The 24,458-nt window shown below is 61.1% G+C and overlaps 2 protein-coding genes across 7 annotated transcripts in view; one reads left to right on the top strand and one right to left on the bottom strand.

The window, feature by feature from the left end:
* Positions 1-3,055: 3,055 nt before the first annotated feature.
* On the bottom strand, positions 3,056-7,018 carry RIMS3 (regulating synaptic membrane exocytosis 3). Its single transcript, XM_051638219.1, has 6 exons — positions 6,805-7,018; positions 5,438-5,579; positions 5,208-5,320; positions 4,070-4,171; positions 3,809-3,948; positions 3,056-3,590 (listed from the first exon to the last, which is right to left on the bottom strand). The coding sequence occupies exons 1-6, from the start codon at positions 7,016-7,018 to the stop codon at positions 3,378-3,380; spliced, it is 924 nt and encodes a 307-aa protein (XP_051494179.1). The 3' UTR covers positions 3,056-3,377.
* A 14,024-nt stretch (positions 7,019-21,042) lies between these two features.
* Positions 21,043-24,458, top strand: part of NFYC (nuclear transcription factor Y subunit gamma) — a 31,602-nt gene continuing 28,186 nt past the window's right edge. For 2 of the 6 annotated variants that reach the window (XM_051638213.1, XM_051638211.1), the window contains exon 1: positions 21,043-21,192. The gene's annotated coding sequence lies outside the window, so the exon portion shown is untranslated. Of the gene's footprint in view, positions 21,193-23,165; positions 23,184-23,756; positions 23,890-24,458 lie in introns of those variants that run through there. The other 4 variants (XM_051638214.1, XM_051638210.1, XM_051638215.1 and 1 more) reach the window with 3 other exon arrangements.

The raw sequence follows: 24,458 nt of genomic DNA, 5'->3' as shown, positions 1-24,458 counted from the left end.
GTGGCTCTCAACAAGCAGGTGGGATCATTCCCATGATCCCATCACGTTGCAGCAAACAAAAACACATCCCTGGGCAGGAACTGAGCTGCAGAGTGTCCTGACCTCAGCTCTGACATTCTCCTCCACTGCAGCCTCAGTCTATTGATGATATAAAAGTAAGCCAAAGTATTTGTGTTTTCCACGTTCCCTGGAGTGCCCAGGTGTGTCTTGCAGATGGTGCTTCTTTTTCTCTGGGTTTTCCATGTGCCAGCAAGGGCAGGTTTTCCAGCTGGCACAGAACCAGGGAGTCTTTTGCTAGACCTGGGGCATACACTGCTGGGACTGTGTGCCCAGCTGCCCCAGCCTTCCTGCTGCTCTTTGCTTCTCTGTCTCAGGTAAAGCATCACACTGCTCGTGGAGAGGGGGAGCAGCAAAACCCTGCAGCTCCTGGGAGAGATTTCCAGCCAGTGAGCTCTGTGCTGGAAGGGGGTGGGATGCTGCCTCCACCCCAGTGAGCAGAAAATACCTGCAGAGCTCCCTGTTCTGCCCATCCTGCTGTTCCACTTCCCTGTGGACATGGTTGTTGTCCCACCACAGGCGGATTTTATTCATTTTTTTCCCACTGAAATTGAGTTGGTAAAGCAAAAGCAAATAATGTTAGCTTGAAGGAGCAGAAAGCTTTTCCTCTTAAGATGCCTTCCCTCATGTATATTTAAAAATCCAGCGTGCCAGGGCAGAGGAGGTTTAGCCTCATCCAGGCGTCACTGACCTTGTGTAACTGCTTTGTGCTCTGCAAGGAACATCATGTTCAAGCCATTGTTTATTCCTGTTTCAGTAGTCAGGGCACCAAGTTTGCTTCCTCAACTGGAGGTGGTTAGTGGATCCCACGGTCCTACATGTCGTGATTCAGCACAAGCTCAGAAGTTGAATCATAGAATCAGACTGGTTTGGGTTGGAAGGGACCTTAAAGATCATCTAGATCCACCCCCCCTGCATGGGCAGGGACACCTCCCACCAGCCCAGGTTGCTCCAAGCCCCATCCAACCTGCCCTTCGACACTGCCAGGGATGGGGCAGCCACAGCTTCCCTGGGCAACCCGTTCCAGTCTCTTCCCACCTTCACACTCCAGAATTTCCTCCTAATGTCTCACCTAAATCTCCCTCTTCCAGTTTTGATCCATTATCTCTTGTCCTCTAACTCCCTGCCCTTGTCAAATGTCCCTCCCCAGCTTTCCTGTAGACTCTTCATGCACTGGAAGGTGCTCTAAGGTCTCCCAGATTGGGGCATGTTGCTTGACCAAGCACTTCCCACTCCAGAAGATGAGGATTTAATTCTTTATGAGGAGGCACTTGGGGCCTAGAGCCCCCTCTCCATGCCCAGTCAGCAGCATCCAGCCTGCTCTCTTCTCAGAGGTCTGTTTTGATTTGTAAAGATCCAAAGTCTGTGACAGCAGCTGCAATTCCTTGCCATGATGTCACTAAAATGGTGGTGGTGCCAGGTAAACCCACCACTGAGCCATGGGGTTTTGCAGCCCCCAGTTTTGGGGTGGTGGAGGGGCCAGCTTCATCATCCCCACCTTTTCCTTCAGGTTCCACTTTACTTCCTTGCAGCAACAGGTTTGAGGTGGTTCTTGGTTCCTGGTGTCACCAGGAGAAGCGCAGGTTGGTTTGTTGTGCTCTGTGCATTGTGAAATTCTCTGCTTGGCCAATAAATAATTGTAAAAAAGCCCAACTGTGCTGTGGGGTGAGTTGTGTTAAAGACTGAAGGTCAGAGCCATCTGGGCAGGAAAAATTCCCCATTAACCTTTTGTCCTCTTCCAGTCTCAAGACTGCTCATCTTTTGGTGTGTTGGTTTTTATTATTTTCTTTTTTCCTCTCATTTGGAAACTGATCCTTCAGGACAGTCATTGTGGTTAGTATATTCTATGAAGAAACCAGAGTTTCTAGTGGTGTCTCCCCTGAGTATTTTCAGCAAATTTCATTAGGCACCTTCAAAAAAAGCTTCCATATTTCTTGGTTTTGCTACAAGAACTGGTCCCTTGGTGGGGAACCAAAATGCTGCTTTAAAAACAAACAAACAAAACATACAAACAAAAAACCCAAAACACTCATCCTGATAATTATTTCAAAGCATCTAGTCCTTTGTTCGTTACCTCTCGGTCACCCTAAATTCCAGATCAGCAGAAGATGCTGTTGAGATGTTCCCCTGTAGCGAACCAAGGAGTCGAGAGTTGGAGAAAGGTGCGTCCTGCCGTGGGCTCTGGCAAACCCTCTGCTCCTACTTGGAATTCAAGTATTGAGGAGAGCATCCCAGAGCTGAGGAGAGCATCTCAGACCTCGAGGGAGAGCATCCCAGGACCAAGAAGAGCATCCCAGACCTCAAGCTGGCCCTTGTGGAAGGAAGGCGCTGGGAGCCAAACGACCAGCCAGCATCCTGGTACTCCTGCTCCATCAGGTCACCTTCTCCTGACTCCGCTTTTCATGTGAGGCATCACAGAGTTTGTTTTGGGTCTTGCTTTGGCTGGACAAGACCAGGGTCAGTGGTGAAACATGAGGATGAGACCAGCAGATGCTCGGGTGAGGTGGGTGCACCTTTTCCTCTTCTCTCTCGCTTTGGCAATGTCACTGGTCACGGGCTACATGCTACCAGGAAAAAAAAACAAAACAAAACAAAAAAAAAAAAGGAGAAAACCACGAAAAACAGCCCCCAGAAGTGCTTGGTGGGTGTTGCAGGAGTTGTGGCAGCAAACAAACAGACGGGAAGTGACTGGCAGATGTTTCCGGACAATCCGGAGTCTCTTAGATATTGCAGAGTGAGGGTGTTGTCAGCACGTGGCCAAGCTACATAAGAGGAGATGCTACATTCCTTGGAAAAGAAAAAATAGTGCTGAGTTGGATTGTTATTTTTGTCTGAGGTTTGTTTCTTTCCTCTTTGAAATGCTCCCTTTCAGGCAAGGCAAGGGAATGGAAGGACAAGAAGCCTCGTTGCGGCGGCACTGGATGGACGGGGCCGAGATGCTCTTGAGGGTGGTCGGGAGAGTAAAGGTGTCACTTCCAGCCCTGTCCCACGGGATGCTGGGATGAGGTGGGAACAGCCTCGGGATCGGTCGGCAGTCGCAGCCCTCGCTGGGGGGGGGTGTGGTGGGTTTTCTTTGCTTCTCCTTCCCCCTGCCTCAAAACCCCCAGCCCTCACTGCCCCTCTGCTGCCGGGACACGGGGAGGGCGCAGGGTTGTTCTGGGAAGGAGGTTTAAAAACAAAATAAAAAGGGGTAAAAAAAACCCAAAACCCAAAAAAAAACCCAACCCAAAAGAACAGGATATTTACAGCTATCCACTAACAGTTTTGGTTAGGGCAGGATGTCTCCTTTCCACTCCCAGCCTCTCACACCAACCTGGCGCCTACGGGCAGGAGGGGCTGGTGGAGCTCTCCAGGGAGGACTGGGAGAGGCGCCGTGTCAAAGGTCCGATGCTGGAGTCGGCCAACGAGGAGGTGGGGAAGAGTTTGTACCAGCCCGTGACCGTGCTGGAGAGATCCAGCTCCTCCAAGATGATCTGGGCCATCCCCATGAAGCACTTGTGGTCCATCCGCCCATAATCTCCCCAGACAATCACCTGCGGGGCAGAGGAGGAGTTAGGGGAGCTCCCGGCTCACCAAGAGGGAGTTTTGGGGAAAACTCAGCAAATTCAGTGTGTCCAGACAGGGAGGACCTGCTGTGATCAGGGTGGGGAGGCCGTGGTCTGAAGGACAGCAGTGAGGACATGGCTTCTGTCCTGTGTCCTTGTTCCCCTAATCCCTCCCTGTCCCCAGGTGTCTGCGGGGAGTTCATCACCTGCAGGACTTTGCCCTGAGGGGCCTCCTCGAAGAGCAGAGGCTGCTGGTATGACGGGTCACAGGTTTTCTTCACCACCTTGGTCTTCTTCTTGGCCAGGCAGACACCGTTCTCCAGCAGGTAAACTTTCACGTAGGTGGCTGTGGTGGAAAATGGGTGAGAGACACTGACTTGGAGCAGGCTCTGGTGATGGTCCCAGCACAGCGCCCGTCCTCATCACTTCCCCTCCATCCCAAACCCCCTCCCTCTCCAGCCACTTACCAGGGATGCACTTGGAGCCCATCTTGGGGATAAGTCCCCTCGCCTGGATCACCTCCACCTCCAGCTGCCCGTTCCGGTCGGCCATGCCAACATGTACATCACCTAGACAAGGGGACAAGAAGGACTCAGCCCCCTCTCCGACCACCACCTCCCACGGGCTGGTCCCCATCACCTCTCCCTTTTGGTGCTGCCAAAAAGCAGGTGGGAGATGTCATCTGTGGGGCTGACAGCCCCAGCACCCCCTGCCCCCCATCCTCAGCACCCAGCCCCCGAGCACACCCAGCATCCTGCCACCGGCTGCAGGATTGACCCTGAATTTGGAGGAAGGACAAAGCTGAGCTGATATGAAGACACTTGGATCTGAGAAGCAGGTGAGAGCCCCCTGCTCCTCCCTCCCCACCAGCTCCATCCCACCCAGGGCTCTGCCTTGTTCAGGGGGCAGGTGAGACCCTGGCAAGAGCAGGAGGGGCTGGTGACTGAGCAACCCCTGGGGTCAGCACCCACGAGCCCCCATGTCCTCGGGGTACTTCATTGGGATCCTACCCTGCTCCCTGTGGGAGCATCTGCAGGGGAAAATGCAGCTTAGGCACCTTTTGAGCTTGGGGTGAATGTTTTTCTCCCCCTGCTCGAACGTGTGGGTCCCCAGTGCTGCTGCCTTGTGGCCCTGGGGAGGGGGAGTGGGGACAGGGAAGGGGCTGCCTGATGTCCCAGGGGGTTAAATAGTAGCGAGATGAACCTGCGTGTTTTCAAAACACGCCTGGCATTTCAACAGCAAGTCAGGGCCAGCGCAGGGGATCGGCAGGAGCTGGAGGGATTTGGGTGCCACCAGCACCGCGGGACCTCTCCCCAAGGGCAGCTGGTGGTGTCCCCCCCCCCGGGCAAGGTGGGCAAACCCAGAGGGGTCAGACTGCTCCCTTTCTCCCCCCGGGGGTTTATGTGGGGCCAGCAGGACCAGGTCCCTGTGCTGCGGCGACTTGAGGGACAGAAGGGGGGCTCTGTTTCTTGTGCCCCTCCCCATTCCCAGCAGCTCCGGCCCCTCGGTTCCCTCGGGCTGGAGGATCTTCTCGCATTCCTAGCCCTGCAGTGGGCAAGACGCAGCCCCCTCCCCGGGCTGGGAGCCCCCTGGGCTGGTACTCACCCATCGGGGGGGTGGCCAGTGTCTGCCGTCCCACCAGCTGGCCCGGCCCCAGCCCGTCGAGGAAGTCGCTGAACTGGCTCTCGGCGCCCAGCCGGGTGGTGGGGAAGATGAACCTGGACCGGGGAGAACAAAGGGCTTTTGTGGAGCAGTCGGGCTGGCGGCTCTCAGGAGGGATCCCCCGGGAGCACAGCGAGGGTCCCGCCCCCCCGCAGGTGCCCGCGGTGCCTTACGTGCCCTCGGAGCTGTTGCTGTTGGTGCTGCCGTCGGTGGATTCGCGGCTGCTCTGCCGGGTGACCCGGGTCCTCATCTCCACCGCGATGCCGGTCTCCGTGCTCCTCCGGATGTTGCTGCGCAGCTTTTTGGGGCCACCCTCTGGAAGCCGAGATAGGGGGTGAGCCCGGGAGCCTCCCCGGGTGCTGCGCCCCTCCCTCGGTACGTTTTCCATCATGGTTTATGGAGCTTTGCCCTGGGGATGAAGCCCTGCAGGACCCCGCAAGGGCTCGTGTCCCGGTGCCGCTCGCACCTCGGCCATCCCCGCTGAGTGCTGAGACCTGCCAGACTCAGCTCACATGTGCTGACACCAGCCCACAGCCTGGCTGCTGCTGCAGAGCCAGCTCCAAAATCTTCAGGGCCACATCAACGTGTCCCATTGTCCCCATGTCACAGGGGACAGGCACCCACGGGCACCCCCAATGCTGCATGGACTGATCAGTGAAGCCTCCCTTTCTCCAGGCAGTTGCACCATCCCCCTGCCAGGTGTCCCAGGTGGTGGCAGATGGCAGAAGGAGGAGCATGGCCAGAGCATCCACCCCTGGCATTGCCGGGAGCCCTGGCACCACCGGGAGCCCCACGGCGTCAGTAGGGATGTGTTGGCACCACGGCTGCTCCCCGGGGAGTCAGGCTGGTCCTCCTAATTCAGGGGCTGCCCCCATAGAAGTGTTTGCCTGGTCCTGGCACCCCCAACAGGGTGGGTGATGCTCCAGCAGCCAGGAAGGTCCCAGTCCTGTTGTTCCCATGTGTGGGTCTGCCTGATGCTGGCACTTTTGGGGATAATTCCACCCCTTCAGAAACTCCTCGGATGTGCAGGGCTGGAGGGCTCCAAATGAATCCTCTCTTTATAAATCACCTCCCAAATCATGAAATGCCACCAAGAACCAGGATAAAAAAGCCATAACTAGAGAAAAAGCCTGCACTAAAATGAGCTTTTTGCTTCCTCCACCCTTTAAAAAGCTATTTTAAGCATTTAAATACACTTCCCAGAGCCAGACAGTTTGACAAATCCTTTCTTCAAGCTCCCTCTCTCCCTGCAGCCCGGACTGGCCAGTACTGAGGGGGGTGGGGGATGCTGATCCCAGACTCTGGGCACTGGCAGAGCTCCAGCAATGTCCCAGATTTTGGCACCTGGAGAGGTGCTGCGGGGGGGGGGGATTTTAAGGGGATTTTGTTGTTGTGAGGTGTCTTCATCAGACGTGGGCAGCTGGAGCATCGCTCGGGGCAGCCTCCTAAAAGCTGAGCTGGGGTGGGGAGGGGGGGGGGCGGTGCTGGTAGAGCTGGGGGTGGGTGCTGGGGCCGTGGGTGCTGGGGCCACGCTCCTCACCAGTCTGGTTGAGCTGCAGGGTGCTCTTGCTCCACTGGGACAGCCCCACGATGGCCACCATCTTGGCGCCCAGGCTGGAGCGGCGCTTCTTGCTGAGGGTGCCGGCGTCGGGGCCGCCCCGCGCGCTCTGCTCCGCGCTGAACATCTCGCCGCTGATGCTGGAGCTGCGGATGACATTCCTGGCCGCCGAGGAGCTGGCATCCCCATTGAACATGGTCAGCCCTTGGCGTGCTCGCTGGCTCTGCCGGGTGGAATCAGCTGCGGGAGGAAGCCAGAGTCAAGGCCAGCAGTGCTGGGTGGTGGCGCTGGCTGTGGCGCTGTGCTCCCACCCACAGCACCTCTGCAGGGATGGAGGGTCCCCAGGGCACTTCCAAATCCATTAAATTCCAGTGCCACGAGCCATCAGGACTGTTTTTCCCCACCTGTGGGGTGTGGCGACCTCCTGTGCAAGCTAGGTCACAGGGTGGACCCACCAGTCCCGTGGGACCTGGCATGGCCAGGACAAACCTACCAGTGGGCAAAGGACTCGGTGCATCACCAACCTGCCCACCTTGGGAGCAGGAGGGGACACTGGGGCTCGGGGACAGCCCTGTCCACCCCCACTGAAGGTGTCCAAAATTGCAACCAGCAAAGTTCTTCCAACACATCTCCTGCAAAGCGTGGCTGCAGTGTCCCTACGTGCTGCTCGGGCTGTGTCTCTGCTCCACCCTGAGATGGCCCCCACTGGGCTGGGGCTGACACCGGGTTGCTCTGGGGGTCCCCTGTGAAGCCCCCACAGCAGATGGTGCCTGGAGGGGCCCCAAGATGTGCTGGGGACCAGGGCATTCCCTGGTGGCAGAGGCTGTGATGCTGCTGCCAGATCTCCTGCACGGTTGCTGCCTTCCCTTCCCCATGAATATTTAAAACCCAGTGGGACGGGAGCATCCATCTTCCAAGGAAAGGTGAATTATTAACTCCAGGCCAAGTGAAGCCACTTTATGATAATGGATGGAGGCAGCGCCTGGAAAAACATTTCTCTTTCAAGAAAGAGAGACGGCCACAAATGCAGAGGATGAGTTCTGGCCAGGAAGGTGGGAGTGGGGCAAGATGGGGGCTTGTGTAGCCCCCTGCCCTGTGGGGATGGAGCTCCACAGGGACACGGTCGGGCTGAGACCTGATGGGAGCCACAGGCTCAGCTCCAGCACTGCTGGACTCACGGATTTACCAATTACAGCAGGGATGCAAAGAGGGGCAAGTGGGTGATTAGTCATTAATATCACTAATGAGCTCCCAGGGAGCAGCAGCTGTCTGGTCCTTCCCTCGCCTGCTCTGCCCAGGGCAGTGACCCACTCCTGTCACCCCACTCCAGGAGGGGCCAGGGCTGAGCCACTGCCTCTGGGACCTTGGGGACCTCTGGGATGAGCATTTTCCAATGTCACCCCCCACTCTCCAGGCACACTCCAGGCTCCAAACTCGACGCAGCCGCTCACAGGGGATGGGGTTTTTCCTAGGAAGGGTCTGCCCCAAGGAACGGATCCCAACTGCTTCCCAGTGCAGCCTCGGTCACACACTGCTTCCCTTCCCCGTGCCTCAGTTTCCCCACCTGCAAACCTGACGTGAGGCTGTTCCTAAGCCCAGGCACGTCCCTGTGCAGGAGGGCTCAGTGCCCCGGCCTCTCCCTGCCACATCAGGAGTGAGAGGAGCCGTGGCACAACCCTGCCCTGTTATTTCTAGGGCCAGGCAGACACAAAAGGCTCCTGCTGCTGTTTTCCCCGCTCGGCGCTTCAGCCACCACCAGGCTCTGATGGCAGCAAATTAGATCAGGGGAGCCCAGCGCTATCGGGATCGTTTCCAGTGCAACACGCACGGGGATCGCTCACCGCAAGGAACGGGAGCGCGCGCTCCTGCGCCCAAAGGAAGGATTTTCTTCGCCCTGCCCGTAATTTTACCCCCTTATCTCTTTTCCCAGTCTCCTCCTGGCCTCTGCAGAGAGCGGGTGGACAAGGAGATCGGGAAGTGCCCGGTGCTGGATGCTGAGAGGAGCTCGACCGGAGCCTGTGCCCGAGCCCCGGGGCTCCCAGCGCCGCCCGGCCCCGGTGCCGCGGCAGCATCCCCGGCCGGCCCCGGCAGCGGGAGGGGGATGCAGGCGCCGGCCGGGCTTGGAGGCAGCAGCACCGGGTTTCCCTTCATCTCCACCCCCCGCTGTGTGGGTTTTGGTGTTTTTTTTTTCCTCCAAATTGCAAAACCACCGGGATTCTGGAAGCAAAGCCCCGCGCCGCCCCAGCAGCCGGGCGAGCCGCCAGCCCCCTCCTCCCCTGCTGCCGGGGTGGGGGCAGCACCCGCAGCCCCCCCAGCCCTTACCCCCGCCACGCACCGGCCTCGCGGGGAATCACAACCGCCGAGAAGTCGTGCAGCGAGCCAGCCCCGCTCTCCCGGCCAGCCGGGCTGGCTGCGGGATGCACGGAGCCCCCGGGCACCGGCCGGGCAGGCGGGAGAGGCGTCACGCCCGCAGCATCCATCCCTCCGGCTGCCCCGCGGCGGGGCGGACACGCAGCCCGCGCCCCGCACCGATGCACAAGGCGCAGACAAGCAGGACCCGCAGGAAAACACGTTCCCTGTTGCATTTCCAGCCCCGCTGCTGCGCAGGAGCGCCCGGCCAGGCTGGCGGGGCCGAGCCCTGAGCTCCGTGCACTCGTATCCCAAAGGAAAAGAGGAGCCGGAGGCATCTTACCGCCCTGGGCGGGGTAGGGACCGGCCCGCCCCGCTCCCCGCACCCAGGAGGCTCAGCTCCCCAGCCCCATTCCCGGCTGGAGATGGAGGGTGCCCGGTCTGGATCATCTTTTCAAGGTTCTGGAGAGAGGGGCTGAGCAGGCGCTGCTTCAGCATCTCCTTCAGCATCTCCATGGTTACATGGCTGACCCAGTTCTCTTCCCAGCCCCAAGCAGGGGCCGAGTGGTCCAGCAGCCTGGGATGCACCTCTGTGGGACTGGGGGGAATCCTTCTGCCAGGCTTGTTCCCCCTCGCTGGGTGTCACAGACCTGATGAGGGGGTGCCCGAGCTGGGAAAAGTGGGGAGTGAGGCAGCATGGAAGGCAGGGGTTCACGGGTGACCCCAGGAAGCCAACAGGACCATCTGGTCTCACTACTGGGCAGTGTCAGGGGCTGGATGTCGTGAGGAACAACCCAGGGCTGCAAGGGAGCCCTCGCTCCAGATGTCCCACCGAGGTTGAAATGGGGGCCAAGTATTGATGGGGAAAACTGGGTGTTTTGGCAAAGGCTGCAGGGAAGGAGGGAGGAGCCAGCAGGTGCCCTGCACAGGTGGGGAAGGGCCCTGAGGGTGGGTGGGGAGAGGAAAAGGAAGAGGAGGGAGGAGATAAATGAGCACCCAGCAGTGGGGCTGGCTGGGGTGCTGCCTCTTCTGAAGGCAGGGAGAGGAATTTGGGGGGCTGTCAGCCCCCCTGAAGACTCCAAGGTGGGTGTTCCTGGAGACAGGTGGGGTTGGAAAGCCCTGGTAGTGGGGAAGCAGGTCCTCTTGCCCCTGAGCTGCCCCTGCAGTGGGACTGTCCCCAGCCTGGAGGAAGAGGACAGGAATGCTGCTGACTTCTGGAGCAGGTAGGCCCTAAAATAAGCACTTTTGGGGAAAGAAAAGCTCGTTAGAGCTGCTGCTACAAGACCTTGCTGCTCCTGAATGGGGCATGATGAGCTGGGCCAGCTGCAGTGGAACAGCTCACCAACATGAGTTCCTCCTTGCATTGGCAAGTAAAGCAAGGACTTATTTCCCCTAAAAGTACTTAGTTCTAATTAATTGCTTCAGGTTTGATTGGTAGTTGCTTGTATCAATTTAATTACCCAGCAAGAGGTATAATTCAGTGCACATGAGCTGAGAACTTGCAAGTGACTCCAGCTACCCGAGTTAAACATCTCATTGCTCAGGCAAGTCATAAGAGTTACATTCTGGCTGGAACACTCTGCAGGCACAGCATGAGTCCTGCACGTTCTCCATGGGAAACAGAAGCCTTGAAATTAAAGGATGGGTCTAAACATGCTCTATTGGTGGGAAAAATAGAGCTTTGAGGGGAGAAGTTCAGGGCTGAGCTGGGAAAAAGGCCTGACTGCTGTGTGAGGTGTTGTGAGTGTTGCCTGGGAGGAGAAGGAGAAGGGCCATGGGGCAAACTCTGTGGCATCTTCCTGCCAGGTTGCTCCAGTCTGGATGTTTCTCCAAGAGGCAGGTGGCTGCCCTGGAGTGGGAGGATAAAGCACCAGAGCTGCTCAGCCAGCCCACCCAATGGTGGAGCTGGCAGGGATGGCAGGTGGAGCCTTTCCACTGGGATGGGAAGAGCTGGTGGTCATGGTGTGAGTGAGGAGCCCAGCACAGACCTGGTGATGGGATGGTGGTGACAGTAGCCAATGCTGTGGCCTGGGGACATCCCCATGGGCTCAGAGATGGCATCATGGAGACCAGCTCCACCAGGGATCCACAGCATCTCTCCTGGGATGAGCAGTGGAAGGGTATTCCTCAGGCCTGGGAGGGAGCTGGGACCAAACAGCCTGCTCCTGTGCTCAGGGGTGGGGTCAAAGCCCCCTCCCAGCTGCTGGTAGCCCAGGGCCAGTGCCCTGACCACACCAGGTCCCTGCGTGACGTCTGCTGGTTAAATCAGATCTGTGCTGAATCCCATTGTTTCCAAGGCAACATAAAAGAATCAGAGGAGCAAAAGCCACCCGGTGGGGCTGTGGCAGGGGGACAAGGCAGCTCCCACCAAGCCTGGCCTGCCAGGGGCTGGGGGCACTGCAGCAAGCACTGGGCCATCCCTGACAATCCAGACTCATCCCAGGGATGTGTCACCTGGAGCAGGTTCCCACAGGGCAGAGCTGGGTGCCTCTGCCTTGGCTGTGCCTTTGGGCCACAGCAGGCAGCTCGGGAGGGAGCAGGGCCCTTTGCTGGGGAGCTGCAGGAGCAGGACCCTTTGCTGGGGAGCTGCAGGAGCAGGACCCTTTGCTGGGGAGCTGCAGGAGCAGGACCCTTGCTGGGGAGCTGCAGGAGCAGACGTGTGGCCGCTGCCAGCAGCTCCCTGGGGCCATGAGAAGCTGCTGCTGCCACACGGCCCTGAAAACTGGGCCATGTCCTGGGGGGGGGAGGATGAGGAGGACGTCAGAAACCAGCCCCGGGGCCTCTGTGAGCCCCTGGGGTGGGTTGGAAATGGGGTCACCTGTGCTCAGACCCCAACCCCTTGCCCGGTGCTTGGGCACTGAGGGCTGGCACCGATGCCCAGGGCTGTTCCCAAGCTCTGCCAGCACGGAGGGGCTGTGGGCAGGAGCTTCTCCCATTTCCCAGCAGCCGCTGCCTTCCCGGCTGCTCGGCTCCCAGCTCTGCAATGCAGCTCACACTGCTCGTCTGCTGTGTGTGAATCCCATCAATATTTCATGGAGCTGCTTCCTCCAGGGGCAGGACTGCTATCAGCTCTGCCTTTCTGCTGCTCCCACCAGCTCCTCTCCTTGCAGACAACATCTGTTTTCCCCTCTTACCAGTGGCCAGCACCCACCAGCCCCCCCTTCCCTCCTCTTTCTGCATCAGTGAGTACCACTTTGCCTTGCAGGGGCTCTGTGTCCCCCACTGGCCAAGAGCTGTGAAGTCCCTCGGGTTCAAATCAAAGCACTGACCATCTTCTGCCCTGGTGGCTCCAGCCCTGCCCACAGCAGAGGTGCCTGATGCTACAATCCTGTGTTGGACTTTCCAGAATCAAGCTCCAGGATGGGCAACCAAGTCCATCCATGTTCCCCGTGACCAACCCAGCTCTGTGTACAACAGCAGGATGGAGAACATGATGACAGCCTGGTGCCAGCAGCCCAGGCCCCATCTGACCAGCTCCAACCCACCTTATGCAGCTGTGTTCCACCCACAGGTCCCAGCAGGATCCAGGGGTAAGTCAGGCAGTTTGCAGAAAAAGTTGCCTTTTAACCGCTAAGACTGCACTATTACTGCAAAGCTTAAGGGATCAGCAGAAAACTTGCTTGCTGTAGGAAGACTTCTGTGAGCCAGAGAGATGCCAAGAGATGGCAGGAGCCTGACACTGAACACCCATCACTGCCATGGTCTGTGTCCAACCTGGAGAGCAGAGCCAGAGCAGATCTCTTGGGCTGGCACCAGCGCCCCTGGCACAGCAGGTGCCACCTGACAGCTACAATAGGGCCAATTTCTTTGCAGGCTGAGGGACATTCAGCTCTGGGAGTCCTTTTGCCTGTGGGAGGGACGAGGAGTCCAGAGAGGCTCCCACCATGATCCCCTCGTGGCCCTACAGAGCATCCTAGGGCAGGTGGGGAGCCCCTGAGCCTGGCAGGGGGATGTGCCAGCTGGGCTGTCAATCCTGCCCTAAATCACTTTAAAAATAATGACTAGAGGAGCCGGTTATTTGAGATGCTGTGACAAAACATTTTAAGTGCATTGAAGTGGATGCAAGGAGATGGTGCCACGCAGCTTGGGTTTTAATAAGCAGGAAAACGAGCTGTTTTCATAACCTCAAGCTGCAGCTCTCATGGCTGTGATGCTGCCCACAGGGCTGTGGTGCAGGGAGAGCAGGAGTGAGCCCACCGGGGGCCTGATCCACACGGGTGGGCTTGGATGAGCTCTGGGAGCAGTGCAAGCTGAGGGAGGACAGACCTGGGGTGTGTGGGAAGTCGGTAGATTTGCTCCCCAACTTGGGGTGCCTGGGGCAGATCAAGATGCTGTGACCTCATCCTCTGTCCATGTCCCACAAAGGTTATTGTGACCAGTGCTCCGAGAATGGGGCCGAAACTGGGACGAAGCAAGAGCCTGGGAATGCTCTGCCCACAGAGAGGAGCACTGGGATGTGGGAAGCAGCAGGAGTTTGCCCTGGCAAAGGGCTGGCAGAGAAGGTTCAGTGCTCTTTGGGAGAGACTTGTGAGCACATCAGAGGGGCTGACTTCTGAGAGGTGTTGATGCAGAAAGAAATGGGCACGTGTGGAAGCTGGGGCTGGAGGTGAGAGGTGTGGGAGCAGGAGCTCAATGGCTTGGGAAGGGACCCTGTGATGCTGGTGGCTGAGTCAGGGTTGGGGCAGGTGGCAGAGGAACAGCCCTGGGGTGCCAGGCCTGGCAGCAGAGCCCATCCCTGCACCTCCAGCCCCAGGAGATCCACCAGCTTGGGATCAGCAGCCCAGCCCCAAGGGATGCTCCCTGTGCAGCAAGTGATGCAGCTCAGCCCAGGGCTTGTGGTTTAGCTCAGCCTCCAAAGACCCCTCATGACTCTTGCAGACCCCTGGGAGTGGGCACTGGCCCCTGGGGACAACCCTGCAGCCCTGCCTGACCACCCACACGGTGCCACTGGCTCTGGGGGCCATGTCAAGGCACAGAGCAGCCTTTGCTCTGCAGCAGCTCAGGGGACAGGGTGGCCAGCCAGGCCCATGCTCCTTGGGGTGCTTCCCTCGGGCTTCTCCCCACACCCTGTGACCCCATTACAGCACACAGGGTGCAGAGCAGGGGCCTCTGCCCACCCCGAGGCACCGTTTCACTCCTCCTCACCAATTCTTCAACACAATTCCCAACAGAAGCAGCCACGGCACCTGCCCAGCACCCCGAGGAGGGCAGAGCAGGCTCTCCAGATGGAGCAGAGTCAAACCCGTTCAGGAAGCCCAGGCTGGAGGCACCGAGAAGCCCACGGGGAGCTGAGGTGAGTGTTGGGTGGGCTGCTGGGTGCGGGGATGAGGCCCTGCAGCAGCAGCCCCCTCCCCACCCCGGCAGGACCCTCCAGGTTCCCCGGTCCCCGTTTCCCCAGCGGGCACGGGACGGGGTTGACGTCAACAGGCTTTCAGCGGGGATGATGGATGGCCCGGGAAAGCGCTCCCGTTCCCGAGCCGCTGCCTGGGAATCGCTGCCCCGAGCCTGGGAGGGCTCCGGTGAACCGGCCCCGGCAGCGCCCGGCGGGGGAGCCCCAGGGGACGGGGGTAGCGCGGCCGCAGGGCTCCCCCCCCCCCTTCCAAACTGCGGGTGCAGGGATGTTTTAGGGGTGTTCATATCTCAGCTCGCAGCCTGGGGGGATGTTTTAGGGGTGCTGGGCACACCCCGCTGGCAACCGCGGGGTGCAGGGGGAGCACCGGGGCTGTCCCACCGGGGGTCGGGACCCCTCCTTCTCCCCTCCCTCAACCCCCCCCGCCCCGGGCTGCCGAGGAGCCCATCCCGCCTCTCCCGGGCACCGCATCCGTGACGAGCATCCTCAAAAATCACTGCCCCCCGCCCCCCCAATCCCCATCCCTACCCCCTCACCGGCTCCCGGCAGGGGATGCTCCGAGGCAGGTGCAGCCCCCCCGGTGGCCGCGGGGATGCAGACAAGTCGTTAGCCCCGCCGCCCGGTCGCTCCCCGCCGCCGCGGGCACTCACCGCCGCTGCCGCCGCCGCCGCCCGTGCCCGCTCCCGCTCCTCCCCTCGGCCCCGGCGGGCTGCTGGGAGCGGCGGGCGGGGGAGCCCCGGGCCCGGCCCCGACAGCCGCCGAGAGGGGCCGGTATCCCCCGAGGGGCTGTCCCGGGGCTGCAGGGTGCCCCCCGAAACCTGTTGGCTGTGTGTCGATCCCAGCAGCTGCACCCGCAAAAACCACCAGCTGGATCTTGAGGGGCTCCAGCTAGACCCTGCAGCCATCAATTCTGGACCCCAAGAGCTACCAGCTGGACCCTACACCCATCAGCTGGACCCCAAGAGTCACCATCTGGACCCTACATCCATCAACAGGACATGACACCCATCAGCCAGACCCCGAGAGCCACCAGTTGGATCCTACACCCATCAGCTGGACTACAGGAGCTGCCACCCTGACCATTCACCCACCAGCCAGACCCTAAGACGGACTGGCCAGACCTCACTGCTGTCACCCAGACCCCAAGAGTTACCACCTGGACCCCAAGAGCCACCAGCCAGACCCCACACGCCCTTCCATCTTCCCCCAGGGCTGCCCATGGGACCTCAGGAGCCTCCAGCCAGACCTGAAGCTCTGCCAGCAGGTCCTGGCTCAGCCTGCGTAGCCACAGTGCCTTCTCCTCTGGGAACACACAAACCTCCCAGCTCCAATCCCTGCCACCTCCCTGAGCTACCACTGAAGCATGAGCACGACCCTCCTGGGGGGACAGGGACTGAGGGGGCACTTCACGTGCCCTGGTTCTTTAGGAAGGAGAAAGTTTGAGTAGAAAAGCAGCCCCGGTTCCTGCGCTGCCCTTGGACTCACCTTGGCTCCCTGGACACAAACACTAATTTCTCTCCAAGCAGCCTCACTTTTCCCTCATGGTAAATTCCTCCGGCGCGTTCCCTGCGCTGCCTCTGCAGGCTGCGCACCGCGGCTGCCACGGAGCCACGTGCCAGGAGGAAACCCTCCTTCCCTGCCTTTAACTCTGTCTCGCCCTAAAATACCGCCAGGCTTAGATTTCCTGCTGGGTGGGCTCCCCATCCTCACCGTGCCGGGGGTCCTAGGGCTGCCACCAGCACCCCAGGCTGTGGGGAAGCACCCAGCCCTCGTGGATAAAGCATCCTCTGGGTTCCCTGGGTCAGGGCTTGGGGGGTGAGCTGGGATGGTGGCACCTGGATGGGTTGGTGGGTACGGTGCTCAACAGGCATCCGGGGTGCAGGGAGGATGGGGGAAGCTTCCCTCTGGAGAGGAAGGTGGGGAGAGCCAGGATGTGGCGGGTCCTGGCGTTGTGCACGGGGAAGCTGGTTGAGGAGCAGGAATAGCTGAAAGAACTAAATATGGAAACTTGGACAAAACATCGCTGGGGTAGGGAGATGGTGCCCTAACAGAATTCAAAGCATATAAACAAACTCGGGGAGGGAGAGAGGTTGTCTGGAGGGGGCCTTTGTGAGTAATATTTAGAAAAACTGGCTGAAAATATCCCGGTAGGGAAGGCTACTTCATCAAAGCAAACTCCCAGCTTTGTGGGGAGAGTGTCAGTGCTGGGAACACGTTGTTTTGGGGGAAGAGACTGTGAGAACACGTGCCTGGATGGTGAGGAGCTTCTCCTCCTAACATTTATTTTCAGATACATCATGAAGTTTCACAGCAATAATCGCACACTCACGACAAGGTTTTCAGTTGGATTGGTAAGGAAACTTTCTGAGCAGCTGGGTTTGTGTTTCCCTTGGCAGGTTGCTCCAGGATCCCTCGCTGACCTCCCGGCAGGAGAGACTCGGTGCACAGCACCCAGAGCTGATCCCTGGGAAGCACTTCCCTGGAGTGGGACGGACAAAAGCCCAGGTCTTCGGTCTCGCACTGCGATCCCATCAGGTCTACCCCATCTCTAATGTCTCTTAACTCATTAAGGAGCTCAGCTCTGGTGGGTCTGCTCCTCACCATCATCTCCTTTACATTTTGGTTTTGTGCCGGCGGGCGCGGGGGGGTTTAACGGGATTATTGCAGCAAAACCCACGTAAGAGGATTCCTGGAGCTTGGCTTTACGGCACCACAGGGGCCATCAGCAGCGTGGGGAGCAGGGGGGAGAGTGTGCTGGCCATGGGCTAGCAGAGAGCACCAGAGAGGCTTGGTGAGCCCCACCACCATCAGCCTGGAGAAGGCTCCAGGGAGACCTTAGAGCAGCTTCCAGAGCCTGAAGGGGCTTCAGGAAAGCTGGGGAGGGGCTTGGGACAAGGGCAGGGAGGGATGGGTTGAGGGGGATGGATGAAAACTGGAAGAGGGGAGGTTTATTTTGGACATGGGAGGAAATTCTTTCCTGTGAGGGTGGTGAGAGCCTGGCCCAGGTTGCCCAGGGAAGCTGTGGCTGCCCCATCCCTGGCAGTGTTGAAGGGCAGGTTGGATGGGGCTTGGAGCAGCCTGGGCTGGTGGGAGGTGTCCCTGCCCATGCAGGGGGGTGGAACTCGATGATCTTAAGGTCCCTTCCAACCCCAACCAGTCTGGCATTCTATGAGATGATGATAGGCAGCCCAGCCCCTACGTGGGGTGGGGAGGGGCTCCAGCAGGGCTGAGGGGACAAGCCCCTGGGATCTCCTGCCCGGGGGATGGGCACGGTGCTGCATCAGCTCCAGAGCTTGTTCCCTGGCTCCCCGTCCCACTTCTTGCAGGAGAAGGAGCAATGCTGAGATGCTGTAAAATCTTCTGTTCTGCAGGGAGCAGCTGGGTCATGTGGGCTCACTAGTATCCTACTGGGAATGCTGGTGTGGTTGATCTGTGCTGGGCACCAGCCAGGCAAGAGGCACTAGCACACCATCTGCTTCTCCTTGGGATGCTGCAGGCACTGGGAAACCCACGGTCCTGCAGTGGGACCAGGAGGGCTGAACTGAATCCTGAATCCCATCTGAGCTGGGAGCTGCCTCCCCACTTCCAGCGAGAGGAATGTGCTGACCTGGGAATGGGGTCTCCCAGCTGGAGCTGGACTGTGTCTCAGCCCTGAGTGGCTCCTCTGCAGCTCCTGAGTCCAGGTTTCTAGTTCTCATAACTGTGTAGGGGGGATTAATGACTTGTAGCATCTCTGCCCTGGGAATGGAGGGCTGGGAAAAAAACATGGGAGAGAGTAGGTTGGTTGGGGGACTCCTGTCTAGGCTGGAGAAGGTAGAAGCACCTTGTTGTTCTGGGAGTCAAGTCAAACCACCTGAGACTAAAGCTGACAGTGACCACAGCACTGGATTGTCCTTCAGTCTTTTGGTCTCCCAGGGAATCCTTTGGCAGCACCAAATAACCTTCTCTCTTGTGACAAATTCTCTCTCCAGGTTTTCCTTTCAGTGCAGCAGATGAGGTTTCTACCAGCCCCCCAGAAACGTGTGTGCAGCAGATACTGACTCTCCAACTTCAATACCACCTGGATGGTCCCCATCTGGGAGATGCACCAGGTGGGATGTGGCACTTGCAGGATGGGTCAGGAGCCCAGTCTGGGCTCTGGCATCAGGTGTGACCTAAGATGTGACACAGTGGGGCCCCCAAATCTCCCAGGGGCTGTGTCCATCTCCATCTCCATCTCCATTTATACCCAGTTTTGGTGTTTGGTTTTTTTTTGTTTCTTTGCATGGGGATATTTGCCCCAAAGCAACAGCTTCCTCGGGATGAATCCAGGAGTGCTGGCACCATGGTCCTGGGGGACAGCAGGGGGCTGAGTGTGTCCCCGCAGCTCTAAGGGACTATTTTCCCTAGAGTCAAACAACTCCAGCCCTTCCAGCACCAGTCCCCAAGGTGCCACCAGTGCCACTCAGCTCCTCGGGGTCCCACTGCTGGGTGGGAGGGGATCAGCTGAGCAGATGGTGGAAGAGCAGGAGCTCAGCGAACCCCGAACGGCTCCAGGGCAAGAACGATAACGCAGAGAAAGCTCTTTTATTAGTATTATTTATTTATTGCTATTTGCTTCCTTGTTTTTTCTTGGCTCTTCTCTGTTTCAGGCTGACACGGGGACTCGGTGTTTGCCCGGGGGAGCCGAGCAGCTCCGGGCGATGCAGCCGGGGAGGAGCCCGGGAGGAACCGGGGAGGAACGGCAGCATCGGCGGCGCCGCCACCCGGCGCGGGAGGGATCCGGCGGGAGGAGGAGGAGCAGGGATCGTGCAGAGACCCCTCCAGCCCCCGGCAGGAAAACCCGCTGGTGGGTGTGACGGCTGCGCCGGGCAGCAGCAGGGCGGGCTCATTGATTTATCAGTCATTTTGAGGAGGGGTGTTACGGGAACACGAAGCAGCACCTGCAAAACCTGGAGCTGCTCTGGAGCCAGGCTGGGAGAGTTGGGGTGTTCAGCCTGGAGAAGAGAAGGCTCCAGGGAGACCTTAGAGCACCTTCCAGTGCCTGAAGGGGCTCCAGGAAAGCTGGGGAGGGGCTTGGGACAAGGGCAGGGAGGGAGAGGACAAGGGGGATGGATTAAAACTGGAAGAGGAGAGATGGAGGTTGGACATGAGGAGGAAATTCTTCCCTGTGAGGGTGGTGAGAGCCTGGCCCAGGTTGCCCAGGGAAGCTGTGGCTGCCCCATCCCTGGCAGTGTTGAAGGGCAGGTTGGATGGGGCTTGGAGCAACCTGGGCTGGTGGGAGGTGTCCCTGCCCGTGCAGGGGGTGGGATCTAGATGGTCTTTAAGGTCCTTTCCAACCCAAACCATCCCATGATTCTATGGACCACTCCAACACTCCAGGAAGCCCTGCAACCAAAGGTGAGCTCAGAAGTGGCGAGAATCAATAATAAAAACCAACTAGCACGACTTTTATTTCTCTTGGCTGCCCTCACAAGCACCCGAAGAGCAGGGAGTTGCAGGACTTCCAATAAAACCACAGGAATTTGCTGCAAGGTCTCTCCTGCTCCAGTGCCAACACGCAGCCCTGGGGGCAGGCGAGCTCTGAGACCACAGCAGGCACAGGAACGTGTCCCCTTCCCCGTGTTTGCACAAATATCACCCAAGACAAACCACGGATCCAAACGTCCTGTGGTTGCAGAGCTTGTGCACTGAACCACGCTACCAACAACTTCACCAGGACGTGTCACCAGTTCTGGCAGCTCCCTGGAAAGGGTGAGGGGAAGGGCAGCAGCCACCCAGGACCTGAAATTCCCGGTCTCTGGTGGCATTTAAAGCCCCAAACAAGCATAATCCTCTTTGGAGCTGTGAATCGGATGCCCCAGAAAGACAATAAGGAGGCAACGATGGGGGTAATTTTTAGGATGCTCTTTTTTTCATGGGAAAATACTGGAGCAGGATGAGTCACGCTCCAGTGTAACGTGTCCCCGAGCCAGAAAAGCAGTCCCTGGGAAACGGGACGGCTGGCTGAGCTGGAGCACAGACTTTTGCTTGACTCGGCTCCAGCTCGGGCAGGGCAGCAGCGGCAAGTTCTGCGATGATGGAGCCGGCGCGAGGCGCTGGACGGGCCTGCGGGGCTGGAACTGCCCCGGGCCAGCCGAGAGGCGCAGGGAGGAGCGGCCCTTCGGGGCTGGGCGGGCGGGGGGCGGCAGCCTGAGCAGCGGGGCCCTGGGAAGCCCCCCGGGGTGTCTGGGGAGAACGAGACCCCTGGGGACGGGCACCGAGGGCTCGTGCAGCCCCTCGGCTGAGACCGGGGCTCCAGGCGGCGGCTCCCGGGGACAGCCCGCCTCAGCCTGAGGCCTCGGCGCTGCTGCAGCGCGGGCTCTAGGCCGGGAAGGAGCCGGGCCGCGCACCGGGGCCGGCTCCGGTTCCAGGCCCCGCTCCCAGGCCCGCCCGGTCCCCGCCGCCCCGCCCCGCCCCAGCGCAGGTCTCGCGAGATCTGCCGCGGGTCACGCGCCCGCGCGCCGCGGCCGCGCAGGGGAAAGGGGCGGAGCCTCCGCCCCGCCGCCCGACGGCCCCGCCGCCATCTTGTTTCTCGGCCGCTGGGCTCCCGCTCGCCTCGTCCCCCTCCCCCTCCCTCCCACCTCCCGCCGGCCGGGCCGGAGGCAGCGCGGGCGGCGGAGGCGGAGGCAGCCGAGGCGCCGGCCGGCGCGGTGAGTGCGCGGGATGGCGGGTGGAGCGCGGCGGCGGGAGCGGCGGGACCGTGAGGGGCGGGGGCGGCTCGAGGGGGTCCCCCCTTCCCCCCCCCCCCCCCCCCTTTCCCCGGCCTTAACGGCTCCGCTCCCATTGGCAGCGCCGCGCGCGCTGATTGGCTGGCGCCGCGGGGGGGCGGGCCACGGGAGCCGCGCGCTGATTGGGCGCCGAGGGGCGGACCGGGGAGAGGACAGGACAGCGGCGCGTGCCCCGCGCGGCCCGGGCGGGAGCGGGGACCCCGGGGCTGGGGGGGGGGGACCGGGACTGGGGGGACCCCGGGGCTGGGGGGGGGGGACCGGGACTGGGGGGAGCCCGGGACTGGGGGGAACCCGGGGCTGGGGGGGGGGACCGGGACTCGGGGGGGGGGGGGGGACCGGGACTGGGGGGGGGGGACCGGGGCTGGGGGGAACCCGGGACTGGGGGGACCACGGGGCTGTGGGGGGGCTGGGGCTGCGGGGACCCCGGGGCTGGGGGGGGGGGCTGGGGCTGCGGGGAGCCCGGGATTGCGGGCCGTGCTCAGGGCAGGTGCTGCCCGGCGGGCAGGGCCGGGCGCTGAGGCCTCCCGGGGCAGGCCCGCTCCGCCAGGCCCCCTGGGGGAGTTTGGTGCGGGAGGGGTCGGTTTCACCTCCTGGTGGTGCCGCGTTGTACCGATCTTTGAGGGGTTTTTTTGCTCTACAAGCCTTAAGGGGCTTCTCCAGAGGCTGCCCCGCGGCTTGGGGGAAGGAGGGGCAGGGCACAGCCCCGGGGGTGAGTTCTGCGTCTCTGGTGATACCCATGGGATTGTTTAACCTGTGCTCAAAACACGACAGCTGTGGAAATACCAGTGTGGAAATACGGTCTGCTTAGATTCCTGCTTTTTCCTGAGCTGAGAAAGTGAAAGAAACGCCCCTCCTGTCACTGGTTGTGCTCTGTGTGTTACAAGCAGTGTGAGCAGGGCACGGGTGGCAGGCAGTGCTTTGGTGCTGGGGTGGGTTCCGTTCGGGTCTGTTGATTCTCTGGCTGCACCGTGAGCTGTGTGGGTGTTGGGGGGTCAGGGCTGAAGGTGACAGGGCAGGCAGGGTGACAGGGCTGCCTCGTGGTGGCTGAGCTGTGTTTCAGGGCTGGCTCCAGACCCGAAGCTCTGGTAGGTTTCGGGTTGCTCACAGAAGAAGCAGCAGTGCTGGGCACTTCTTTCTGGGCTCCCCAGGGCAAGAGAGATAGGGAAGTGCTGGAGAGAGTCCAGGGGAGGGTGACAAAGATGATGGGGGAGTTGGAGCAGCTCCCTGGTGAGGAAAGGCTGAGAGAGCTGGGACTGTTCAGCCTGGAGAGGAGAAGGCTGAGGGGAGACCTTATCAATGCCTACAAGTACCTCAGGGTGGGTGCAGGGAGGATGGAGCCAGGACGAGGGGCAACAGGGACAAGCTGGAACATGGGAAGTGCCATTGGAATATGAGGGAAAACTTCTTGACTGGGAGGGTGAAAGAGCCCTGGGACAGGCTGCCCAGGGAGGGTGTGGAGATATTCCAAACCCTCCTGGGTGCAGTCCTGTGGAATGTGCTCCAGGGGCTCCTGCTTTAGCAGGGGAGCTGGACTGGCTGATCTCTAGAGGTCACTTCCAATCTGACACTTCCCTGATTCTCGGTCGGAATGAGAAGTGGAGCTTTGAGCTGGAGCTTCAGACCCCCCGTGAGCCTGGGCAGGGCGCGCGTGTGACCCGAACCCTCCCGTGATCCTAGGATACGATTCTCTGGTTTCAGAGCTGCGAGGATGGAAACCACCCCTTCCCTGCCGGCCTTCCCAGGGGCGGCCTGTTCCTTCCCTTGGGATCCGTAAGCCCGGTGGGACCCGCCGGTTCCCGGGGGTGGGCGACACGGGTCGCGCCCCCGCGCACGAAGGCACGGGAGCAGCGCGGGGCCGGCTGCGCTTCCCGACAGTCCTTTTGCCGCTCCATCCGGATTTTTTTTTCCAACCGGTACGTTCTGCCGGGGAAACGCGGTTGGAAATCTGGGAATAACGGCCCGGGAGAGCGGGAGGCGAAGCTCCGGGAGGGCCCGGTCCGGCCTGGCCCTACCGGGGGCGCATCCCTGCCCTGGGGTCGCGGTCCCGACACCGACGGTCTCGGCACCGGCGGCTCCGTTCCCGTTATCTCCTCCCCCCCCCCCCCACGTGCCGCCCCGTGACCCGGCAGCGCGGGGCCCCGCCCGCCGCACCGGGGGTGTGGCCTCCGCCGGAGCGACAGGCGCGCGGGCCAATCAGCGCCCGCCCCCGTTGGTTTGAATGGGAACGCGAGTGGCCAATAGGAGCGCGGGAGGGGGGAGGGGGCGGGCCCGGGCGCGCGCTGCGGAGGGGGCCGCTCTGACCCCTGCGCCGCCTCTCAAGGTAACTTTAAAACAGGAAGTGGCCGCGGAGGTTGCGCCGCCGGCGGCAGCCAATGGGCGCGCGGGGCCGCGCCCCCCCCCGCGGCGCTCAGCCAATGGGCGCGGGCGGGGCGGGCCGGGCGGGCGCAGCGGGGTAGGCTGAGCCCCGGCTGTTAAAGGGGCCGGCGGCCCGGTCCGGCGGGGACGCGGAGTCCCGGCAGGCAGGGGTCAGCTCAAAGACAAAGGGATGGCGAGGAGGCCCGAGGGCCGGCGACCCCCGCCGCGGCCGCCCCCCGGCCGGCGGGCAGCGCCTGCGGCCCAGTAAGTCGATGGCGGTGGCCGCGCTGGCTGGGGCGGGGGGCGGCGGGGAGCGGGCCTCGGCGGCGGGGGCTGCCCGCCCGGCCTCGGGGGTCTTGTGCGGCGGGAGGAGGAGGAGGCGGTGATGCGGGGCAACCCGGGGGCTCCGCGGGGCGGCGGGAGGCGCCCGGGGGGCGGCGGTTGTGGCCCCGAGCGGAGCCCCCGGTACGGCGGGTGCGGCCGCGGGCGACGCGGGGCCGCGCCCTGCCGTGGGGTCGCGCCTGGGCCGGTAACGGGGAGGTGGGGGGGTAATACAAGAAGGCAGCGCCTCCCCACCCCTTCCCGGGGCTGCTTCGGGGGGCCCGGGGTGTCTCCCCGGCTGCCCTTGGCGGGGGCTGCCCGGCCGGTGGGAGCTGCTCCGCGGGCACCGAGCAGAAACGCAGCTCTCGGGAGGCAACCGAGCCCTCCGGTACCTCCGAACCGCCAGCCCAACTCCTGACAAGTCTCAGCCGCCCTTTGTTTTCCTTTTTATTGGCAAATAAGCACTGAAGGTCACCGGAGCCCGCAGCCCGGCAGTGACAGCAGCGGGGTGC

This window comes from Apus apus, chromosome 21 (assembly GCF_020740795.1).
Source record: "Apus apus isolate bApuApu2 chromosome 21, bApuApu2.pri.cur, whole genome shotgun sequence".
Lineage (NCBI taxonomy): Eukaryota > Metazoa > Chordata > Aves > Apodiformes > Apodidae > Apus > Apus apus.
This window is presented reverse-complemented; position numbering and strand designations above follow the sequence as displayed.